Genomic DNA, 26,684 nt, shown 5'->3' with positions numbered 1-26,684 from the left:
AGTATTCTTATTCAATTAGTATTGTTTCTTTTAATATCATGAAAAAGACAAAATTGTCCACTTCCAGTATTCTTATTCAATTATTATTGTAAGTTTTAGCCAGAGAAGTAAGATAAGAGAAAGAAATAAAGGGTATTCCAATAGGAAAGAAGGTCAAATTATTCTATCTGTTTGCAAACAAAATGATTTTATTTTTTGTTTTTCATTTTATTTATTTATTTTTATATGGTTCTGAGGATCAAACCCAGTGCTTCACACATGCTATGCAAACACTCCACCACTGAGCTCCAACCCCAGCCCCCCAAAATGATTTTATGTATGGAAAAACCTAAAGATTTAAAAGAGCTTATAAATGTAAAGATGTAAAGTCAGTACATGAAAATCAGCTTTTATATACATCAATAAAGAAATTTCTGAGAAAGAAATAAGCAATCCCATTCAAAATAGCTTCCTAAATATTTTAAAATATTTCTAATATTAAAATATTAAAAATATAAATTTTCCAAGGAAATAAAAGAACTTTACAATGAAAACTACAAAACAATGAAGAAAGAAATGGAAGAGAACACACACACATACAAATGGAAAGTCATCCCGTTATAAGACATTCCAATATTAATTGGAAGAATTAATATTGTTAAATGACCATACTATACAAAGTGAACTACAGAGTCAATGCAATTCTTATCAAAATACCAATGACATTTTTTACAGAAATAGGAAAAATGCTCCTAAAATTTTTATGGAACCACAAAGACACTGAATTGCTGAAGTAATCCTGAGCAAAAATAATAAAGCTGGAGGCATTACAACAGCTGACCTAAAACATACTACAAAATGATAGCAACAAGACAGCATGTCACTGGTGTAAAAGTAGACATGTAGACCAATGAATCAGAATGAAGACATGTGAGATCAATCCACATAATTCTGGCAATTGATTTTTTTTATACTGAAGATTGAACCCAAGGGTACTCTACCACTGATCTGCATTCTTCCACCTTTTTTCAGTTTTTTAAAAATTTATTGGTTCTTTTTAGTTATACATGACAGCAGAATCCATTCTGATTATTACACAAGCACCGAATATATCTTATTCTAGGTAGAATCAATGTATATGATAGTGGGATTCACTGTGGTATTTCATATGTATACTTGGGAAAGTTATGTCAGATTCATTCCATTGTCTTTACTCTCCTTATCCTCCCTTCCCCCTTCTCTCCATTCCCCATTGTCTAATCTACTACACTTCTATTCTTCCCCTCATATCCCCCCTTATTGTGGGTTAGCTTCCACGTATCAGAGAAAATATTCAGCCTTTTGCTTTTGGGAGCTGGCTTACTTCATTTAGCATGACAGTCTCCCAATCCATCCATTTGCTGGCAAATGTCTCAAAGTCATTCTTCTTTATGGCTGAGTAATATTCCAATGTGTGTGTGCGTGTGATATATATATATATATATATATATATATATATATATATATATATATATATATATATATGTCACATTTTCTTTAGCCATTCATCTGGTGAAGGGCACTTAGGTTGGTTCCATAGCTTAGCTATTGTGAATTGAGCTGCTATAAACATTGATGTGGCTGTGTCTCTGTAGTATGCTGACTTTAAATCCTTTGGGTATGTACTAAAGAGTGCTACAACTAGGTCAATTGGTGGTCCCATTCCTAGTTTTTTGAGGAATCTCTATATTGCTCTCCAGAGTGGTTGCATAAATTTGCAGCCCCATCAGCAATATATGAGTGTATCTTTTTCCCCATCCTCACCAACATTTACTTTTTTGTACTCTTGATAATTGTCATTCTGTCTGGAGTGAGATGGAATCCCAGGGTAATTTAATTTGTTCTCTAATTGAGAGAGATATTGAACATTTTTTCATATATTTGTTGACTATTCATATTTCTTCTTCTGTGAAGTGTTTGTTCAGTTCCTTTGCCCATTTATTGATTGATTGTGTGTGTGTTAAGTTTTTTGAGTTCTTTATATTTTCTGGAAATTAATGTTCTATCTGAGGTGCAGGTGGCAAAGATTTTCTCCAATTCTGTAGGCTCTCTCATCATGCTCTTGATTGTTTCCTTTGTTGTGAAGAAGCTTTTTAGATTGATGCAATCCCATTTACTGATTCTTGATTTTACTTCTTGAGCTTTAGGAGTCTTATTAAGGAAGTTAGTTCCTGAGCTGATATGTTGGAGTGCTGGACCTACCTTTTTTTCCAGTATGTGCCAGGTCTGGTCTAATATCTAGGTCCTTCATCCACTTTGAGTTGAGTTTTGTACACAGGTCCATTCTATTACATATGGATTTCCAGTTAACAGCACCATTTGTTGAAGAGAGTATCTTTTCTCCAATGTATATTTTGGTGCCTATACTGGCAAATTGCATACAAAAACACACTAAAAAGATTGTTCACTGTGACCAGATGGGGTCATCCTTCGATGGAAGGTTGATTCAACATATGGAAATCAATAAATGTAATTTATCATATTAATAGACTTAAAGACAAAAATCACATGATCATCTCAATAAATACAGAAAAAGCATTTGATAAAATACAGCATCCATTTATGATTAAAACACTAGAAAAAATAGGGATAAAAAGGACCATATCTCAATATTGTAAAACCTATATATGAGAAACCCAAGGCTAACATCATTCTAAATGGAGAAAAACTAAAAACATTCCCTCTAAAACAGAAACAATACAGGGATTCCCTCTTTCACCACTTCTGTTTAACATAATCCTCAAATCTCTAGCCAGAGCAATTAAGCAAAAGAATGAAATAAAAGGAATAGAAATAGAAAAAGAAGAGCTAAAATTAGCTGTTTGCCAATGACTTGATTCTATATTTTTTTAATTTAATTTATTTTTTTTTTTAGTTTTAGGTGGACACAATGTTTTATTTCATTTTTTTATGTGGTGCTGAGAATTGAACCCAGTGCCTCATGCATGCTAGGTGAGTACGCTACCACTTGAGCCACATTCCTAGCCCTTGATTCTATATTTATATGGCCAAAAAAACTCCACCAGAAAACTTCTAGAATTTATAAATGAATTCAGCAAAGTAACAGGATACAAAATTAACACTCATAAATCAATTGCAATTCTATACTCCAGTGACAAGTCAGCTGAAAGGAAATTAGAAAAATCATCCCATTCACAATAGCCTCAAAAAAAAAAAAAACCCTTGGGAATCAATCTAACAAAAGAGGTAAAAGATCTCTACAATGAAAATTACAGAATACTAAAGAAAGAAATTGAGAAAGACCTTAGAAGATGAAAAGACCTCCCATGTTCTTGGGTAGGCCCAATTAATATTGTCAAAATGGCCATAATATCTACAAAAGGCAGTTATGATATTCATGGAAAAATAAGGGGCCCAGAATAGCCAAAGCAACCCTTAGTAAGCAAAGTAAAGCAGAAGGCATCATAATACCAGAACTAAAATTATTCTATAGAGCTATAGTAACAGCATGGTATTGGCACCAAAACAGGCAAGAATACCAATGCAACAGAATAGAAGGCATAGAGACAAACCACAAAATACAGTTATCTTTCATCCTCTTAATTTTTGAGACAGGGTCTCTCTAAGTTGCTTAAGGTCTCAACAAATTGCTAAGGTTGACCTTCAGATTTACAATCCTCCTGCCTCAGCCACCCAGCTCACTAGGATTACAGTCATGTGTCACCATGTACAGCTTCAGCCATCGATTTTTGACAAAGGCAGCATGAACATACATTGGAGACAGGACAATCTCTTCAATAAATGGTGCTGGGAAAACTGGATGTCTAAATGCAAAACAAAGAGTATACCCCTGGGGGTGGGGCTTTAGCTCAGTGATAGAGTGCTTGCCTAGCATGTGTGAGGTATTGGGTTTGATTCTAAGCACCACATAAAAATAAATAAATAAATAAACAAACAAACAAAATAAAGGTATTATGTTCATCTACAACTAAATATAAAAATTTCTTAAAAATAGTTAGTATTAATAAAAAACAGGGGCTGGGGTTATGGCTCAGTGGCAGAGCGCTTGCCTTGCACATGTGAGGCACTGGGTTCAATCCTCAGCACCACATAAAAATGAATAAACAAAATAAAGATATTACATCCGTCTATAACTAAAAAACATCTAAAAAAGAAACAATGTACCTCTGTCTCTTACCATATGCAGAAATTAAATCAAAATGATCCAAAGACTTAAGTTTAAGACATAAAACTACTAGAAAAAATATAAAGAAGTGTTTTAGGACATTGGTTTGGAAAAAGAAGTGTTAGATATGACCTCAAATGTACAGGCAACAAAAGCAAAAATGGACAAATGGGAGTACATCAAATTGAAAAGCTTCTATACAGCAAAAGAAACAGTCAAATGAAAATCTACAGAAATGGAGAAAATATTTTTAAACTATTCATCTGACCAGAGATTGATTTCCAGAATATAAAAGCAACTCAAAACCTCACAGAAAAAAAAGTTGAGTGAGTCACCTAAATAGACCTTTTTCAAAGGAACATATACAAATGGTTGACTGCCTCTTCCAACCAGCAGACTACTGTGGGAGGTCAAGCACTTTGGCCCAGATCCATCCACACCAGCATGTGCTGGACCGAGGCTCACAGTAGGCTGGGGTCCACCCCTCTACCTGCAGGCACCTGCCAGAGCCCAGCCTCTGGCACAGGACCACCTCTTCTGACCAGTAGATTACTGGGGGAGCCCAGACCACCCATGCTAACTTGCACAGGACTCAGGTCCAGGGTAGGTCTGAGTTCACCCTAGCCTAAGTCTAATCCACTTCCATCTTGGGACACTGCAGTCATTTCCATAGCCTTCCCAATGCAGTAACCCCTAACTTTTTGACAGAAGACAGGGCCTAGAAGCAGCTGCATCTCAGAGCAGGCATCCCAAAGGGAGTGTGAGGCCCACTCTTTCAGCCTATCTCTGTAAGACTTGCTTCCATCTTGGAGCATCTTAACTATTATCTCAAGATACCTCAGCTATTGCCACCACCACCTTTAGATGCAGTAGCATACATTGAGGTACACCAGCAGGGTCTATAAGCCCAACTTCAAGGTGAGGTATGGACAATCTGCATGGGTACTACAAGAATATAGGGAAGAAACTGTAATATCTCAGATCCACACTGTCCAGGAAGACACATAGATATAATGAAAAAACAAGGGAGGAAAGTGCCCCAAACAAACCAGGACACTATAACAACAGAACCCATGGACAGCAAAGTCAATGAAATGTCAGAGAAGGAGTTCAGAAGGTTCATAATTAAAATGATCTGTGAATTAAAGAAATGAGCAAATACAGGCAAAAATTTGATCACTTCAACAAAGAGATAAGAGAACAAATACAGGTACAAAAGATTACTTCAAGAGAGAGACAGAAACTCTGAAAAAAAAACTAGTCAGAAATCCTTGAAATGAAGGATGCAATAAATCAAATAAAAACTCAATAGAAAGCATAATCAACAGAGACTAGATCACCTGGAAGAAAGAATGTCAGGTAATGAAGACAAAATATACAATCTGGAAAATAAAGTTGATCACACAGTGGAGAAACCATAAACAGAACATTCAAGAATTGTGGGACAGCATCAAAAGACCAAATCTAAGAGTTATTGGGATAGAGGAAGGCACAGAGCTTCAAACCAAAGGAATGCACAATCATCTTCAATGAGATAATATCAGAAAATTTCCCAAGCATGAAGAATGAAATGGAAAACCAAATACAAGAGGCTTACAGGACACCAAATATACAAAATTACATTAGCTCTACACCAAGGCATATCATCATGAAAATGCCTAGCATACATAATAAGGATAGAATCTTAAAAACTGCAAGAGAGAGGAATCAGATCACATATAGGGGGAGACCAATTTGTATCTCAGCAGATTTTTCAACACAGACCCTCAAAGCCAGAAGATTGTGAAGAAACATACCAAACTCTGAAAGAAAATGGATGCCAACCAAGAATCTTATATCCAGCAAAACTAACCTTTAGATTTGATGATGAAATAAAAACCTTCCATGATAAACAAAAATTAAAAGAATTTACAACAGAAAGCCTGCACTACAGAACATCCTCAACAAAATATTACACGAAGAGGAAATGAAAAACAAGGATGAAAATCAGCAGAGGGAGGTATTATACTAAAGGAAAAATCTAATCAGAGGAGAAACCAAGTCACATTAAGTCACGTTAAAAAAAAAAAGACCCAACAATATGCTGCCTCCAAGAGACTCATCTCATAGGAAAAAGCATCCACAGACTGAAGATGAAGGGTTGGGAAAATTCATACCTCTCACATGGACTGCAGAAGCAAGCAGGGGTTTCCATCCTTGTATCAAATAAAGTAGACTTCAAGCTAAAGTCAATCAAAAAGGATAAAGAAGGACACTACATACTGCACAAGGGAACCGTACACCAACAAGACTTAACAATTATAAATATATATGCCCCAAACAATGGAGTGTCTACATTCATTAAACAAACTCTTCTCAAGTTTAAGAGTCAAACAGACCACAACACAATAATTTTGGGTGACTTTAACACATCTCTTTCATCACCAGATAGATATTTCAAACAAAAGCTGAACAAAGAAATGATAGAACTCAATAATACAATCAATAACTTAGATTAAACTGACATGTATAGAATATTTCATCCTTCAATGAGAGAATACACTTTCTTCTCAGCAGCACATGGATCCTTCTCTAAAATAGACCATATATTATGCCACAAAGCAACTCTCAGCAAATATAAAAAAGTAGAGATACTACCCTGCATTCTATCAGATCATAATGGAATGAAATTAGAAATCAATGATAAAATAAGAAATAAAATCCACTCCAACACCTAGAGACTAAATAATATGCTATTGAATGAACAGTGGGTTGCAGAAGAAACCAAGGAGGAGATTAAAAATTTTTAGAGGTGAATGAGAATACATATACAACATATTGAAATCTCCAGGACACTATGAAAGCAGTTCTAAGAGGAAAATTCATTGCATGGAGTTCATTCCTTAAAAGAAGAAAAGTCAACAAATAAATGACTTAACATTATATCTCAAAACCCTAGAAAAAGAAGAACAAATCAACACCAAAAGCAGTATAAGACAGAAAATAATTAAAATCAGAGCTGAAATCAATGAAACTGAAACAAAAGAAACAATTGAAAAAAATTGACAGAATAAAAAATTGTTTTTTTGAAAAAATAAGTAAAATTGACAGACCCTTAGCCATGCTAACAAAGAGAAGGAGAGAGAAAACTCAAATTACTAACATATGTGATGAAAAAGGAAATATCACAACAGACACTACAGAAACACAGAAGATAATTAGAAATTATTTTGAAAACTTGTACTCCAATAAAATACAAAATATTGAAAGCATCAACAAATTTCTAGAGTCATATAATTTGCCCAAATTGAATCAGGATGATATACAGAATTTAAACAGATCAATTTCAAGTGATGAAATAGAAGATGCCATCAAAAGTCTACCAACCAAGAAAATCCCAGGACTGGATGGATACACAGCCAAGTTCTACAAGACCTTTAAAGGAGAACTAACACCAATACTCTTCAATTTATTTCAGGAAATAGAAAAAGAGAGAGCACTTCCAAACTCATTCTATGAGGCCAATATCACCCTGTTTCCAAAACCAGGCAAAGACACATCAAAAAAAGAAAACTTCAGATCAATATCTCTAATCAACCTAAGTCTTTAGTATATGCTAAAATTCTCAATAAAATTCTGGTAAATCAAATATCAAAAAGATTATGCACCACTATCAAGTGAGGTTCATCCCAGGGATGCAAGGTTGGTTCAACATATGGAAATCAATAAATGTAATTTATCACATCAATTGACTTAAAGATAAGAACCATAAGATCATCTCAATAGATGCAGAAAAAGCATTTGACAAAATACAGCACCACTTTATGTTCAAAACACTAGAAAAATTAGGAATAACAGGAACATATCTCAACATCATAAAGGCTATCTATGCTAAACCCCAGGCCAACATCATTCTAAATGGAGGAAAAATGAAGGCATTCTCTCTGAAAACTGGAACAAGACAGGGATGCCCTCTTTCACCACTTCCATTTACCATACTTCTTGAAACACTGGCCAGAGCAATTAGACAGATGAAAGAAATTAAACGGAAACAATTAGGAACGGAAGAACTCAAATCACCACTATTTGCTGATGATAGGATTCTATACCTAGAAGACCCTAAAAGTTTCACCAGAAAACTTCTAGAACTAGTAAATGAATTCAGCAAAGTAGCAGGATATAAAATCAAAACCCATAAATCAAAGGCATTTCTATATATCTGTGAAAAATCCTCAGAAAAGGAAATGAGGAAAATTATCCCATTTACAAAAGCCTCAAAAAATAAAATAAAATACTTGGGAATTAACTTAATGAAGAAAGATCTATACAATGAAAACTACAGAACCCTAAAGAAAGAAATAAAAGAAGATCTTAGAAGATGGAAAGATCTACCTTGCTCTTGGATAGGTAGAATTAATATTATCAAAATGACCATACTTCCAAAAGCAATTTAAAATAGATTTAATGCAATTCTAATTCAAATTAAAATAGATTTAATGCAATTCTAATCAAAATCCCAATGACATTCTTCATAGAAACAGAAAAAGCAATCATTAAATTCATCTGTAAAAATAAAAGACCCAGAATAGCTAAAGCAATCTTTAGCAGGAAGAGTGAAGCAGGTGACATCACTATACCAGACCTTAAACTATACTACAGAGCAATAGTAACAAAAACAGCATGGTATTGGCACCAAAACAGACTGGTAGACCAATGGTACAGAATAGAGGACCAGAGACTAACCTACAAAATTACTATTATCTTATATTAGATAAAGATGCCAAAAACATGCATTGGAGAAAAGATAGCCTCTTCAACAAATGGTGCTGGGAAAACTGGAAATCCATTTGCAACAAAATGAAATTAAACCCCTATCTCTCACCATGTACAAAATTCAATTCAAAATGGATCAAGGACTTAGGAATAAAACCAGAGACCCTGTGTCTAATAGAAGAAAAAGTAGGCCCTAATTTCCATCATGTGGGATTAGGCCCCAACTTCCTTAATAAGACTCCTTTTGTGCAAGAATTAAAATCAAGAATCAATAAATGGGTTGGACTCAAACTAAAAAATTTCTTCTCAGCAAAAGAAACAATCTGTGAGATGAATAGAGAGCTTACATCATGGGAGCAAATCTTTACCTCTCACACATCAGATAGAGCACTAATCTCTAGGGTATATAAAGAACTCAAAAAGTTAAACACCAAAAAAACAAGTAACCCAATCAATAAATGGGCTAAGGATCTGAACAGACACTTCTCAGAAGATGATATACAATTAATCAACAAATATATGAAAAAATTTTCATCATCACTAGCAATCAGAGAAATGAAAATCAAAACCACTCTAAGATTTCATCTCACTCCAGTCAAAATGGCAGCTATTATGAAGACAAACAACAATAGTGTTGGTGAGCATTCGGGGGAAAAAGGTACACTCATACACTGCTGGTGGGACTGCAAATTGGTGCAGCCAATATGGAAAGCAGTATAGAGATTTCTTGGAAAATTGGGAATGGAACTACCATTTGACCCAGGTATTCCTCTCCTCATTCTATACCCAAAGGACTTAAAAACAGTATACTACAGGGACACAGACACATCAATGTTTATAGCAGCACAATCCACAGTAGCTGAACTGTGGAACCAACCTAGATGCCCTTCAATAGATGAATGGATTAAAAAATGTTGCATATGTACACAATGGAATATTACTCAGCAATAAAAGAGAATAAAGTCATGGCATTCACAGGTAAATGGATGGAGTTGGAGAACATAATGCTAAGTGAAGTTAGCCAATCCCCAAAGACCAAATGCCAAATGTTTTCTCTGATATAAGGAGTCTGATTCATAGTCGGGTAAGGAGAGGGAGCATGGGAGGAATAGACGAACCCTAGAGAGGCAGAGGGGTATAGGAGGGAAGGTAGGGGGCATGGGGTTAGAAAAGATGGTGGAATGTGATGGACATTATTATTCAAAGTACATGTATGAAGACATAAATTGGTGTGAATATACTATGTGTACAACCAGAGATATGAATATTGTGCTTTATATGTGTAATAAGAATTGTAATGCATTCTGCTGTCATATATAAATAAAAAATTAATTTAAAAAAAACAAATGACCAACAAGTTCCACATCAGTAATCATCAGGAAAATGCAAACCCAAACCACAATGAGATATTATCTCACTCCAGCTTAAATGGCTATTAAAGAAACAGATAAAAAAATTAAAATTGGAGAAAGAGGACTCTCATATACCGTTGATGTGAAAGTATATTAGTATAGCCATTATGAAAAACAGTGTGGAGGTACTTCAAAAAACTAGAAGTAAGACTATCATAAGATATAGCAGTCCAATACAGAGTATATATGCAAAGGAATTGAAGTCAAAGAAACATCTGCATTTGCATATTTTTGGAAGCTCTATTCACAATATTCATAGGTGCCCAGTGATGAATGAATGGATAAAGAAAATGTGATATATATATATATATATATATATATATATAGTGACACACACACATATATATACATATATATATATACACATACATATACAAAATGAAATATTATGCAGCCATTAAAAAATGAATTCATGTCATTTGCAGCAACATGGATCCAACTGAAGATATGTTAAGTTGAATGTCAGGCACAGAATGACAAATACTGCATGTTCTCACTAATTTGTAGAACCTAAAAAGCTGTTCTCAATGAGGATAAAATAGTGATTACTAGAGCCTGAAAGGGGTGTAAGGGAGGGTGAGGTAGAAAGGGAATGGTTAATGTGTTCCTGGATACAGTTAGATAGAAAGAATAACTGTACTGTTCCATTGCATGGTAGGATAACTATGGTCGACAATAATTACTTAAATATTTCAAACTAGCAAGTAGAGAGGATTTTAATGTTTACAACGCAAAGAAATTTTATATGTCTAAGGTGATAGAAATGCCAATTAGCTTAATCTGAAAACAGTATGTTGTATACAAGTATTGAAATGTCATTGTTCCCCCACAAATACGTATAACTACTATGTGTCAATTAAATATAAAATGTTTTAAAATAAAATTCTTCAGAAAGTGAAGCAGAGAACACTTCCTTACTAATCATTTTGTGACCAGAATAATTGTGATGTCAAAATATAATAAAGGTATTATAAGGAAATGACAGAACAATATTCATCAGGAACATAGATGGAAAGATTGTTTAAAAGATACTAGTTAATCGGGACTGGGGCTGTGGCCCAGTGGTAGAGCACTTGCCTGACACGTGTGAGGCACTGGGTTCGATCCTCAGCACCACATAAAAATAAATAAATAAAATAAAGGTATTGTGTCCATCTACAACAAAAATATTAAAAGAAAAACTTTTTTAAAGATACTAGTTAATCAGATCCAGTGAGATTTATTCCAGAACTACAAGGTTGGTTTAATATTTGAAATTTACTGTAATTCACATAAAAAATTAAAGAAAAAAACCTCATGCAAACATTTCAATGGAGCAGAAAATGCACTTTGCAAAATTCATCACCCTTTCATGATTTAAGAAAAACAAAATGAAAAAGCTAGGACCTGAAAAGAACTTCTTCAACCTGACAATATTTCATCTACAAAAATCCTGAAGCTAACTCCCTATTTTAGTGATGAAAAGCTGAAAGTGTTCTCTTTAAGATCATAATATAACAAGGATAACTGTTATTACCACACTTATTCACCATTATTCTGGAGATCCTGGCCAATACAGTAAATGAAAAAAAAAAGCACAAATATTGGAAAATAAGTAAAACATGTTTTTTCATATGTGATATGATTGTGTATGAAGAAAACCTTACAGAACCCACAAAAGAACTACTAGAAGTGATAAATTATTTATGAAGATCACAAAACACAGGTCAATATAAGCAACAGTTATAGTAATGATGGCACAGCTCTCTAAATTTATAAACTAAATGTAATTTACATTAAAACTTCAAGAAGATTTTTTTTTCGACCTGGAGTTAAAATTACCTCAAATATTATGTGTACTAACAAAAGAACAAGACACATTAAAAACAATATTGAAAGAGAAGAATAAAATTTAGAGAAATCATATGATTAAGACTTATTATATCATTACAGTGTGTTATTGGCAGAGGGATAGATGACAGATCAATGGAACTGATAGAGATCCCACAGACATATTCATACACGTATGCCTAACAGATGTTTCACAAAAGTGCAAAAGCAGTTCAAAGGAGAAAGGATAACCCCTTGAACAAATATTGCTTAGACAACTAGGCTAATAGTTCAAAAAATTAATCTGAATTAAAATTGGAGAAAGAGGACTCTCATACACTGTTGATATGAAAGTATATTAGTATATCTTGTCTTAACCCACACATTTATGCAAAAATTAACTGAAGATGGATCAAGGATATAAGTGTGAATGATAATACTTGAAGTCCAAAGCAATCTTGAAAAAGAACATAGTTGGAGGACTCATCTTTCCTGGTGTCAAAATATACTACAAAGCTACAGTAATCAAGACAGTGTGGTACTGACATAGGAATAGACATACTAGACCAATGGAACAGAACTGATTATTCAAAAATAAGAACTCACATTTATAGTCAACTGATTTTTTTAATATTTATTTATCTTTTTTTAATTATCGGCCGTCACAACATCTTTGTTTGTATGTGGTGCTGAGGATCGAACCCGGGCCGCACGCATGCCAGGCGAGCGCGCTACCGCTTGAGCCACATCCCCAGACCTAGTCAACTGATTTTTAACAAGAATAAAAAAATTCAATGGGGAAAAATGGACTTTTCTACAAATGTTATTGAGACAACCAGATATCCACATGCAATCAAATGAAGTCACATCTCATACCATACACAAAACTAACTCAAAACAGACCAAGCATCTAAAGTAAGAGCAAAAACTGGTAAACTTTAAAAAACATGCATAAATCTCTGTGACCTTTGATTAAACAACAGTTTTGTTTGTTTGTTTGTTTGTTTTGTTTTTTTAAGATACTGAAGGTTGAATCCAGGGGCACTCTACCACTGACTGAGCTCAGTCCTAGCCCTTTTTATTTTTTATTTTGAGACAGGAAACTTACGGTCTCCCTAAGTTGCAGAGGATGGCCTCAAACCTGCAATCCTCCTGCCTCAGCTTCCTGAGTAGCTGGGACGACAGGTATATACTACCATGCCTTGTATTTTCTGCCTTTTTTTGATATGACACCAAAAGCATAAAAATAAAATTTAAAAAGTGGACTCATGAAAAATAAATACTTTTGTTCTTCAAAGAACACCATTAGAAAATGAAAAGATAATAAATAAAAAGGGCTGGGAATGTAGCTCAGTGGCAAAAAAGAAAAAGAAAAAAAAATTTAAAAACTCATGAAATGAGAAAACATTTTTACAAACAGAATATTTAACAGAGGATGTATAGATTGAAGATGAAGACAACTCTTAATACTTTAGTAATAAAATGACAACTCAAGTTTAAAAAAGAATAAAGAATCTGAACAGACATTAATCCCAAGAAGAATTTACATATCCAATAAGCAGATGAAATATTACTCAGTGTCATTATCCTTTAAGGAAATGTAAATCAGGATCATGATGAGATACTCCAGACACTCACAAGGATGCTTATCATTATAAAAGATTGATAATAACAAATGTTAAATGGTGGAAGATTGGGACCCTCATACACAGTTAATGGGCATATAAAATGGTTCAGGTGCTTTAGAAGATAGTCTGATAGTCTTGAAGTCCAAAGCAATCTTGAAAAAGAACATAGTTGGAGGACTCATCTTTCCTGGTGTCAAAATATACTACAGTATATTTAGCAGTTAAAAATAGTTACCATATGGGTTTTGGGGTTGTGGCTCAGCGGTAGAGCGCTCACCTTGCACATGCAAGACCCTGGATTCGATCCTCAGCACCACATAAAAATAAATGAATAAAATAAAGATATTAAAAAATAGTTACCATATGGCCTAGAATTTCTTTTCCTAGGTATATTCCCAAGAAAGTTAAAAAACATGTTCACACAAAAATTTACACATAAATTTTATAACAAGATTATTCACATAGCCAAAACATGGAAATAACCCAAAAGTCCAATGGGCAATAAATGGATAAACAAAATGTCATATATCCATATGATGGAATATTATTCAGTCATAAAAAGAAGAAAGTACTTACTATAACATGGATATAGTACTATGTCATAGCATGCACTATAACATGGATGAACTTTGAGAACATGCTAAGTGGAAGAAGCCAGACACAACAGACCATATATGGTATGTCTTTATTTATAATGGATGCCCAGAATGGGCACAAATATAGACATAGAAAGTGAATTGGTGGTTGTTTAGGCCTATGATGGATGGGAGGTAATGAGGAAGGGGTGATTTCTAAGAGTATGTTTATGTGTGTGTGGGGGGGGGGTCTGAAATAAAAAAAATGTTCTAAAATTGATTGTGGGGATAGTTTTACAACTCTGTGACTATAGTTATAACCACTAAATTATAGACTTTATATATTTTTGTGGTGCTGGGAGTTGAACCCAGGGCTTTGTGCATACTAAGTGTGTACCATTGAGCAATGTCCCAAGCCTCAAATTATGTTTTATTTCTTTTTTATTTTCGTTGTGCTGGGGATTAAATCCAGAGCTTCATACATGCTAGGCAAGTGCTCTACCACTGAGCTACATTCCCAGCCTTTGGAGCATATATTTTAAATGAGCAAATTATATGGTTTATATTTTTGATTTTGGTACTGGGGATTGAACCCAGGGGTGCTTAACCACTGAGCCACATCCCAGTCCTTTTATCTTTTATTTTGAGACAAGATCTCACTAAGTTACTAAGGCCCTCACTAAGTTGATAAAGCTGTCTTTGAACTTGTGATCCTCCTGCTTTAGGCTCCTGAGCTGCTGGGATTATAGGCATGTGCAACTGTGCCCAGTTTAGTCTAATTTCTGTAGCTCTAACAAAATAACTGAGCCTGGGTACTTTATATAGTAGAGAAGTTTATTTGGCTCATGATTCTGATGACTATAAAGTTCAAACAGCATGGTGCCACAATATGGCTGTGTCCCAACATGGTGGAGAAGTGAAAAGGAAATCAGCTATGTGCAGAAGGGTCTTATGTATCTATAAGAAAGCAAGAGCGGGGAGGGGCTGGGCTCTTTTTTAGGCTCTACTTCTAATTCTAGTTCTCTTACTATTTCTATTACATAGTTAGTTTCTCCATTGAAGTCTTGAGCCCCTCAAAGTCATCTATGAGAATTGGAATCAACTCATTCCCCCACTTCTTCATGCTAATATTTTGAGCTCCTTCCCTGCATCAGGAATGTTCTAAATGGCATTTTGAATAGTAATCCCTTTCCAGAAGGTTTTCTATTTTCTTTGCCCAGATCCCCCAGAGGAATTGCTATTTATAGCAGCTATAGCCTTATGAAATATATTTATTAAATAATAAGACTTGAAAGGTGAACTTACTCCTTCATTCATGGGCTGCAGAACAGATGTTGTATTCGGCATGAAAACATTAATCTCCAAGTTCTTGGGTAACCAGGTACATGGTCAAGGAGCAGTAATATTTTGAAAGGAATCTTTCTTTTTGAGTAGTAGATCTCAAATGTGGGCTTCAGATATTCAGTAAACCATGTTGTAAAAACATGTCATCCATTTATAGAGCACAAAGTAGACTTAGTATAATTTTATTAATCAAAAAAAACACATCATAAAAATAATGCAAAGAAAAACTACAAAATGGATGAAGATATTAAAATTACCATAACTGGAAAAGGTTTAGTTTCTAGAATGAATGATCCTTTCAAAGTGTTATTAAAAAGACAAAATCCTATTAGGAAAAAAGTAAAAAGATAGCTGGCATTTTATATAAGAGGAAATAATTGTATCCAGTGAACTTTAGAAAAAACAATTGCCTCATTTTTTTAGCAGAAAAAATACAAATTAAAACTATAGTGAGATAACAATAAAGTGAATGAGAAAAGCCACAGACTGGGGAAAAATATTTGCAAAAAGCGATGTGATTCTGCAATCTGTATTTGGGGTAAAAATGGGAGTTCATAACCCACTTGATTCTAATGTATGAAATATGATATGTCAAGAGCTTTGTAATGTTGTGAACAACCAATTAAAAAAAAACATAGTACAGCAAAAAAAAAAAAAAGCTTCATCAGATAAAGGACTGTTATCCAAAATATACAAAGAACTTTCTAGATTTCAATAAGAAAATGAGTAACCTGATTAAAAAATAAGCAAAAGACCTGAACAGACACCTCATTAAAGAAAATATACATTTGACAAATAAGCACACAAAAATGTTTATCAGGGAATTGTAACTTAAAATGAAATACCACTAGACATCTTTTAGAATCAGGAATATCCAAAATATTGATGACACTAATTGCTGGCAAGGAGGTGCAGCAACAATAGCTCTCATGCATTACTGGTGGGAATGCAAACTGATACAGCCACCTTGAAAGATTGTTTGGCAGTTTTTACAAAACTATACATATTTGCAATATGATTCAGCAATCATGTTCTTTGGTACTTTCCCAAATGGGTTGAAAAATTATGTCTACCCAAAAACCTCCACATAGATGTTCATAGCAGCTTAATTCATAATTATCCCAAACTTTAAAGCAACCAAGATGTCTTTCTGTAAGTGAATGGATAAATTGTGGTATATCCAAATAATGGAATATTATCCAGTGCTGGAAAAAAATGAGCTAACAAGCCATGAAAAGATAAGGAAGAAAGAAGCTTAAAGGCATTCCCAAGTGAAAGAAGCCAATCTGAAAAGACCACATAGTATATGATTCCAATTATATGACATTCTAGAAGAGGCAAAGACTATGGGAACAATATAGCAATCAGTGGCTGTGAGGGTAAAAAGGGAAGAAATAAATCAGAGGGGCACAAAAGTTTTTTAGGTTAGTAAAACTATTCTGTATGATAACATAATGGCTGATACATATCATTACACATTTGTTAAACTGACAGACTACATAATACTCAAAGTGAACCTTAAATGTAAACTATGAATTTTAGATTATGATGTCAATGAGGGTTTACAAGTTGTAATGAATATACCTTGGGTGCAGGGTATTGACAGAGAGGCTGTGCATGTGTGGGGTCAAGGGGTATATGGACTATGTACTTACTTTCTGCTCAGTTTTGCTGTGGATCTAAAATAGCTAATAATAATGATGATGATGATGATAACAATAATAATAATATATACTTAAAGAAAAAAAAATAAAACTAAGATGAGTGCAATGGCAAGAGCCCAGGTGTTTGAGACTAGCCTGGACAATATAGCAAGATCCTCTCTCCAAAAGAACAACTACAACAACAACACATGTTAAAAAACTAAAAGAAAGTGCTATAGTGAGATAGTATTACAAATTCATTAGATTGTCAAAAATTACAAGCCTTAAATATTAATATTTGTTTAATATATAAAGCAATTTATGATCTTTTACATGTATACTAATAAAACTACTTTTAAAAATAAAGAATTATAAAATAATGTTGAACATGCAAATAATCCATGACTCAGCAATTCTAGTTTAAAAACAATTAAAAAAAATAGTACTGGGGATTGAACCCAGGTGCACTAAACCACTGACCCACATCCCCAGCCCTTTTTATTTCTTTTTTATTTTTATTTAAAATTTTTTTTAAATGTTGATGGACCTATATTTTATTCATTTATTTATATGTGGTGCTGAGAATAGGTCCCAGTGCCTCACACATGCTAGGTACTCTACTACTGAGCCACAACCTCAGCCCCCTATTTTCAATTTTTTTATTTTGAGACAGGGTCTTGCTAAGTTGTTTAGAACCTTGCTAAATTGCAGAGACTGGCTTTGAACTTGTGATCTTCCTGCCTCAGCCTCCCAGGCTGCTGGGATTACAGGTATGTACCTCCATGCCTGGTGCAATTCTAGTTTTCAACATAGTTTCTATAGAAAAGTTCCTGGAGAAACAACTGAAAATAACCCAAATATCTACCACATACAACTTGATATATTCATACAACAGAATAACAAATAGTAAAAATAATGAACTGTGACTATGTGCATCAAGTTTGATGAATCTCATAAATGTAATACTAGACATAAAGGGAACATTAGATATGGAACCCAAAAAGTATAAAATTTGGTAACATATTGTTCAGGAATCCGTGACATTAATAATAAAACTATAAAGGAAAACAAGAAAATGGTTAAGTGCATTTACAGACTAGAAGTTCTTTCACTGGAGAAATAAAAAATAAGTTGTGAGAGATTTGAGATTCAGGATACCTCAAAGGAGCTGGTAATGTTCTATTTCTTATTCTGGGTAACATGTATTAGAAATCTCATTTATAAGCCAGGTGTGATAGTGTGCACCTATAGTTTCAGCTTCTTGGAAGACTGGGACAGAAGGATATGTTGTTCCCTGAAGTTTAAGGCCAGCCTGGGTGATATAATGAGATCCTATCTTTTAAAAAATCTATTTTAAATTATGTGTGTGCATACTCTTCTGTAGGTGTGCATCATTTCACAATAAAAGCTTTTTTTAAAAATCAGGCTCTACACATCAATGTTTATAGCAGCTCAATTCACAATAGTTAAACTGTGGAACCAACCTAGGTGCCCTTCAATAGATGAATTGATAAAGAAACTATGGTAGATATACACAATGGAATATTACTCAGCATTGAGAGAATAAAATTATGGCATTTGCAGGTAAATGGACGGAGTTGTAGAATATCATGCTAAACGAGGTAAGTCAATCCCCAAAAAGCCAAAAACTGAATATTCTTTCTGATAATTGGATGCTGATCCACAATGGGGTGTGGGGGGGAAATGGAGGAACTTTCATTGGGCAAAGGGGAGGGAGGAGAGGGACAGGAAAGATGGTAGAATGAGATAGACACCATTACCTTAGGTACACGTATGACTGCACATATGGTGAAACTCTACATCATCTACAATCAGAGAAGTGAAAAGTTGTGCTGCAATTGTGTACAATGAATTAAAATGCATTCTGTTGTCATATTCATATATACCTAATTAGAACAAATAAATAAATAAATAAATAATCAGGCTCTAGATCTTTATTATATGAAGCCATATTTTTGCTATACTTTTCATCCTCCTGCCAGAGGATGGATAGAACAATCTATCTCTAGTAGGAGTTGAGTTTAATATTGAGGCAGAAATTGAGACAAGAAAAAAAGAGACTCAATGAAAGAGCCTTTTTATACTGAAAGTGCTTTATGGCTGAGGTCAGCATTTCTTTTCGTTTCTCTCTCTCTCTTTTTTTGTTATATTATGGTTGTGTTATTATTTTTCACATATTTTTTGTTCTATTAAAACTTTCTTATTATAATTTTAATGGGGTTCCTACCATTGGTTGTTAAGAATTCTGACCAAAAGCCTTAAAAGAAGAAAACCCTGTCATTTGTGACAACATGGATGAACCTGGAAGATATTATACTAAGTGAAATAAACTAGGGACAAAAAGACAAATACCACATGACCCCACTCATACACAGGATCTAAAAATATCAAACACATGAATAAGAGAGTAGAATGGTATTTACCAGGGGCCTGGGTAGTGGTGGGAGGCTTGTAGGGATGTGGATGAAAGGACAGAGAAGTTCAGTTAGTAAGGAGGAATAAATCCATGAGATCTATTCTGCTACATGGTGACTATGTTACCAACAATGTATTATATTCTTGAAAATGGCTGAGAGTAGATTTAAGTGTTCTCACCAAAAATAAAAAAAAAATAAGTGAGGTAACACAGATATTTATTAATTTAATGTAGCTATTGTACAGTGTATATACAATCTCAAAACAAATATTGTATATCATAAAAGATAAAAATATTTATCAATTGAAAATATTTTTAAAAATATTCCTGAAAATTTTATGTCTACTTGTACATTCTCTCTCCCACTACACCATGAACTTTGTAAAAACAGGGAATACAGTCTCACTTGTTTATCACCAAATTCCCGGTTGCCTAAAACAACGCCTAGCATATAAATGCTTTTCACATATTTGTTGAATGAATAATAAACTACTTAAAATTTCACTTCTGACAGTTTTGTAATTTTCTATTTGTTGGTGTATCCACCATTAAATATGATGGCATCATTATATCACTAGTATCCAGCCAAATGCCTAGCAAAATGCTCAATAAATTAAATAAATATCAAATAGACACATAGAAACAATATTTTTCTCTGCAATGCAATCTTTACTTCAATCTCCTTCATTTGAAAGTCAGAGCAAATAACCTTCTGAATTAATTTGATCTTTATATTCATCTGCTTAATATCTTGCAGCAGACAATTCTTTCTCTTTTCTTTCTCCTCCAGCCTCCCAAGATGCCAAAAGGAAGAAGGCCAAGGGGAAAAAGGTGGCCCAGGCCTCCACCCTGGTCAAAAAGCAGAAAGCCAAGAAGGTGGTGAACCCACTATTGGAGAAGAAGCTGAAGAACTTTGGCATAGGACAGGACATCCAGCCCAAAAGGGACCTTACCCGCTTTGTAAAATGGCCCCGCTACATCCGGCTGCAGCGGCAAGGGGTTATTAACAGTCACCCAGCAGCTTAAGCATGCCCACAAGTACAGACCAGAGATGAAACAGGGCAAGAAGCAGAAGCTGTTGGCTTGGGCTGAGAAGAAAGCTGCTGGCAAAGGGGATGTGCCTACGAAGAGACCGCTGGTCCTTGGAGCAAGTGGTCAGCTGGCGGTGATTGCACATGTCGTGGATCCCATGGAGCTGGTTGTCTTCCTGCCCTTCCTGCTTGGCAAAATTAGTGTCCCAAGGTGGGAGTTCCTTACTGCATCATCAAGGGGAAGGTCAGGCTGGGACGTCTGGTTCACAGGAAGACATGCATCACTGTGCGTTCACACAGGTTAACTTGGAAGACAAAGGAGCTCTGGCTAAGCTGGTGAAAGCTATTAGAACCAACTACATTGACAGATATGTGGTCCATAGCCATATGGGGAGGCAATATCCTGGGTCCAAAACCCGTGGTTGTCATTGCCAAGCTGGAAAAGGCAAAGGCTAAATAAAGAACTCGCCACTAAAGTGGGATAAATGTACACTGTTGAGTTTCTGTACATAAAAATAATAAATTGTCCTCTTGGGCAGGGAGGAACCTTGCTGTAATAGTAATAATGTACTTCCGTGGTGCTCACTATTCTGAATGCTTTTCACATACTAATTCATTTACTCCCACAACTCAGTGGAGGGGGAATTATTCTCACTTTTCAGAAACACAGACAAACAGACACAGAGAAGTTAAGTAACTTCCCTAAGATTACAAAGTAGTGGTAGAGCCTGGTTTTAAATCTGTGGAATCTGGCTTTACAATGTATGCTCTTGACCATGATCCTGTAATCTCTTTCCATGGATTTGTATAGACAAAGGAGCAAAATCCAAAATTCTTAGGAGTTCCATTAAATCTTAACTCCAAAGTTATTTCCTACCTCTCCCTTCTATGAACCCTAGGTTTCAAATGGTAATGTTTACTTTTGAACAAAAAAATTTCCTTTGTTCCCTTTCCTCCTGGCAAACTTTCATTCATTTCTCAAAACCCAGTTCAAAAGGTCTTCTATTGAAGCCCTCCTCAATTCAGAATTCCTTGTTTGCACTCTTAAAACTTTGTGAGTTCTTATCACAGTGTTATAATTATTAGTTTGTATGGTTTTTTTTCTCTCTAAGGCTAGGCTCATATCTTATTTGTTTATAAATAGGCTGCATGGCAAAATTAGAGCTGCCACATAAAAGACACTAAAATGTTTATTAAACGAACCAAAACGGAGTTCAACTTGACTTCGGTACTCAAGATGCAAAGTGAAACTTTGGCATCCTATTAGTTTGTCACTATCTATTAATGCTCTGTGACCATTGATATATTTGTTTTGCTTAGCTGTATCACAGTTTCAAATTTCTGCTAGTCTCTGCTTGTTTTACTTTGTTCATATAACATTGTTTTGACACTTCTCATATAGCACAAAGTAAATTATGGTCTGCCTTTCTCACTTGTACTAAACAAGCCCCTTGAAGGGGGCCCAGGGGCTGGGATATCATAAAGGGCTAACAGCTCTTTGGCAAACTGAATTCAATTTCAATTGGTTTGATTGGGTTATGTGGGTATTCGAGTAACTCTTCATTTCTTTGCCTCTGACTGGCCTGATAATTTTGTTTCCAGTTTTTCATACCCCATAATTTTCAGTCCTATAACAATTCCAATATAGGGAAAGTAGGTTCGTGGGCTAAAAGCACAGAAAAGCAACTTTAGATGGAATATATTTTCATTTAAGTTTTCAGTTTTCCTATAGTATAAACTCTAACTAGCTTGGGTAATTTAAACTTGGCTTCATATTATTGTCCCTCAAATTAAAAAACAACAGATGTGGCTCAAGTGGTAGCGTGTTCGCCTGGCATGCGTGAGGCACTGGGTTTGATCCTCAGCACCACATAAAAATAAAATAGAGATATTGTGTCCACCTAAAAAAAAACTAAAAAATAAACATTAAAAAAACAATGGATATCCAATCCTTCAAATTTAAAGACAGTAATGCTAATGACACGATACCAAAATTTTTGGAAAGATTGGTATAAAATATTACGCCATACCTGTAATTGGAATCTTCCAGTATGAAAATTTCGAGAAATAAAAACACACTGAGAATGAGATTTCATCTTTGCCTTTGATGGTTTTTGCCTGAATCTCTCACAAGTTGCTTTAAATTTGGAATTTTGAAATATTTCTCTGAAAGATATTTTATAGAGAATATTATTAAACATGAAATAGGTCATAAGCCAATTAAATAATTATTTCTAATATTTACACTAAGGGTTTAAATATCAGAATAAATATATTATAGCATATTTATTTTTAAAAACAAACATCAATTTATATACTTTCTTCTAACATGTTAGATTTTATTATATCTATTTTATTCATAGAATATAAATTAAGCTAATTATAAAGGGTCAATATTTCTAGTTTGAGTATTAACCAGGAGTCACTTTTTTTCTGGTTGTGAGATAATTAGTTGACTTTAATGTTAATTAGCCTTTTTTATAAATTTGTCTTTCATAGCAAAGAAAATTAAATGAATTTCATTGGTCACTTTTGGTATTTAATAATATCTCTGGAAAAAAGTAAGAAGGAAACTGAATTGAAATTAATGACTTACAAAGGAAGAGTACCTGTGATCTTTTATTATCCATGCAACCGCAAGCAAATGAGGAAGGATTAAAAATAATGAAGTGGCAAGGAAAAACTCAGCTGATCAAAGGCAGATAGTTAAGTACAAAGGAATGTGGTTTCAAACAGTCATTATAAACTTAAGGATTTAAGAAATAATTCTTCCAGAAAATGGAATAATATTCAGAGCTAAAAAGAAAAGAACTGTCAAGTCATGAAAGGACATGGAAACTTAAATGCACATTTTAGAACAAAAGAGGCAAATCTGAAAAGGCTACATACTGCATGACATTCTGGAAAAGACAAAACTGTGTAGAGACAGTAAAAAAAAAATCAGTGGTTGCTGGAGGGAGGAAGGAAATAGTTGAAGCACAGAGGGTTCTTAGAGCAAAGAAAATGCTCTGTGATACTCTCAGATGCAAATGTCATTATACATTTGTGCAAATCCACAGAGTGCACAACACATGAGCAAACCTTAATGTAACCTACAGATGGGGAATGATAATGTATTGATAGAAGTTCCTAAATTGTTGCCCTCCCCAAATAATAATAATGCTGATTACCATTTCTTCTTTCAGAGGTACTAGAAAAATTCCAAAATTAATTCAAGAGATCATAGTATGTTACTTAAGGAGGTATTAACATTTAGGATTCATTCATAATAATTCAATTCACTTAACAAATATTTGAGTACTTATTATATGCCAGATGTGCTGGGTGTTAGTGGTAAGGGGGAAAAAAAGCCACAATCACTACCCTCATAGAATTGTCATTGCTCTTATGGAACTTAAATAGTAGTAAGGGAGACAGACAATTAAATAATCACAAGGAAATGAAAAATTACAACTGTGGAAAGTGTTATTGAGGAAAGCTACCTGGTGCTGTGTGATGTAACAAAGGGAATTATCCTGGATAGAGTGGTTGAGAAAGGCTTTCCTGAGGAGGAGAGGATTGAACAAGGGCATCTGAAGAAATAATAGTAGTAATAGGTAGAGTTTGGTGGAAGAGGGAAGATGTGAAAGTAAGAATATTCTAGACAGAGAAAACATCAGGTACCATGATCTAGCAGCCAGATTAAGAGAAACACATAAAGCAGGAGGAAAAGTAAGATGTGAATCTGGAGACTATGGGTAGCCAGAGCATGTAGGGTCTTAAAAGTCATGTTTTATTGTTATCCTAAAAGCAATAGGAAGTCCTTTAAAATATAATGGGGCTGGAGAAGAAGGAATCAGTGACTTGATTAGATTTGTATTTGGAAAAATTCTGGCTGAAGTGTAGAGATTGAATGAAGATAATATTGAAGGTATGAGGTTGGTTCTAACCTCTATTATAGTGGTCTATATGGGAAATAATGATAAATTGGGTGAGTAATGGTTGGGCGTAATGGAGAGAAATTAATAGGTGTGAGCAATTTTTGAGGTAAATAAAACTTGGTGATGGATTTAGTGTGGATAGGGCAGAGAGAGGGAGCTTTTTAGAAGAAAAACGATCTTTGGCTTCACATTTTCCTCCAGCTACTAACCATTAGTCAACTTCTCCTCACAAAAATAACTTCTTGAAACAGCTCTCTATATGCCAATTTTCTTACCTCTTGTTTTCTCCTCAAAGGAGAATTTGTGAACCCATCTCTCCACCAACACTTCATCAAAGTGACCAATGACCTCCATATTGCCAAATCTGAAAATCATTTATTTCTCCTCATCTTTCTCAACTTAAGCACCTTCAACATAACTGGCTGACACCTCCTTGTAACAATTTTTAATTTTGACTTTGTTGGCACCATACCTTTTTTTTTCCCCCCTCAGATGTTGTTGATTCTTTCTACTCTTCTGCTAGATTTCATCATGGTAGGATGAAGTGTGTAGTACTAGTTCTCTTTCTCTTTTGACAATCACTCCCTGGTTATTCTCATCAGGTTCTAGCCTTTAGATACTCTCTGTATATCAAATCTTCAACCTTGTCTTCTCTCCTGAAGTTTACGTGTATATTCAACTGCCTAGGTGACATTTCCACTTTGATGTCTAATACACTTTTCTATAGGCTTTCAAGCTTATATCCAAAACTGATCTCCTACTTTATCACCACTCCCCCAAATTGATCCTGTTATGATAATTTCCTCATCAAAGAAAATGGGAAAACCAATTACTCAGTTGCCCACCACAAAAACTTACACATCAGCATTAATTCTGTCATTTCACTTATCTTTCCTTACTTTATTTAATCTATCAACACGTCCTGATTCTACCTGCAAAACACATTCCAGATCCAGCCCCTTCTTTTCATCTCCTTTATGTTAATATTAGTTCAAGACACCATCACCTCTCACATGGACTAAATAGCCTCCTAGGTTGTCTATCTGCTTTCATTCTTGCTTTCTTAAAATTCAGGCTTCACAGAGAAATAAGAAACATCTTGAAAAAATATAAACCAGAACTCTTGTACATTGATGTTGGGAGTACACATTCGCTTTGGAAAACTATTCAGCAGTTTCTTATAAACTTAATCATATGATCTAACAATTCTACTCTTAGGTATTTATCTAAGAGAATTGAAAATGTGTGTACAAAAAATTTATATAAGAATGTCCAAGGCAACCATCCCTGAAAGCTAAAACTTGGAAACAACTCCAATATCCACTAATAGAAGAATTTTTTAAAAAGTATATTTGTTCATACAATGGTATACTACTTATTATTAAAAACAACAGACTGTGGGGACTGGGGTTGTGGCTCAGTGGGAGAGCGCTTGCCTAGCATGTGTGAGGTACTGGGTTTGTTTCTCAGCACTGCATATAAATAAATAAAACAAAGGTCCATTGACAACTAAAAAATATTTTTAAAATAAAAAAATAAAAACAACAGACTTGATAAATGTAACAAATATATCAAAAATATTTTGGTGAGTGAAAAAAGCAGACATAAAGAAGTTCATATGATTCTGCTTAAGTTCAAGAATAGGCAAAATTAAACTATGACAATAGAAAGCAGAATAATGGTTACCTCTGAGGTAGGGCATAGAAATTAATGCCTGGAAAAGCACATGATGGAACTTTTTAAGGTGTTAAAAGATTTTCATATTTTGCCTGGGGTGGTTACATAAATATTTATTGAAATTTATCACTGTGCATTTAAAACTTGTATGCTCCATTGTATGTTAATTATACCTCAACCTTAATTTCTTTTTTAAAGTATTTTTTTAGTTGTAATTGGATACATGTGAGGCATCTCCTGACCACTTTATTTATTTGTTCATTATCTGTCTTCTGCAGAGGTACTGTTAAG

The 26,684-nt window shown here is 34.3% G+C and overlaps 1 protein-coding gene and 1 pseudogene across 2 annotated transcripts in view; one reads left to right on the top strand and one right to left on the bottom strand.

Moving 5' to 3' along the window:
- C11H1orf185 (chromosome 11 C1orf185 homolog) overlaps positions 1-26,684 on the bottom strand; it is a 42,308-nt gene that overhangs the window by 5,304 nt on the left and 10,320 nt on the right. For both annotated transcript variants that reach the window (XM_078024912.1, XM_078024913.1), the window contains exon 3: positions 22,827-22,962. In XM_078024912.1, the coding sequence (XP_077881038.1) occupies positions 22,827-22,962 (136 nt within the window). The remainder of the gene's footprint in view (positions 1-22,826; positions 22,963-26,684) is intronic.
- LOC144368159 (large ribosomal subunit protein eL8 pseudogene) lies at positions 16,828-21,281 on the top strand (annotated as a pseudogene).

This window comes from Ictidomys tridecemlineatus, chromosome 11 (genome assembly GCF_052094955.1).
Source record: "Ictidomys tridecemlineatus isolate mIctTri1 chromosome 11, mIctTri1.hap1, whole genome shotgun sequence".
Lineage (NCBI taxonomy): Eukaryota > Metazoa > Chordata > Mammalia > Rodentia > Sciuridae > Ictidomys > Ictidomys tridecemlineatus.
This window is presented reverse-complemented; position numbering and strand designations above follow the sequence as displayed.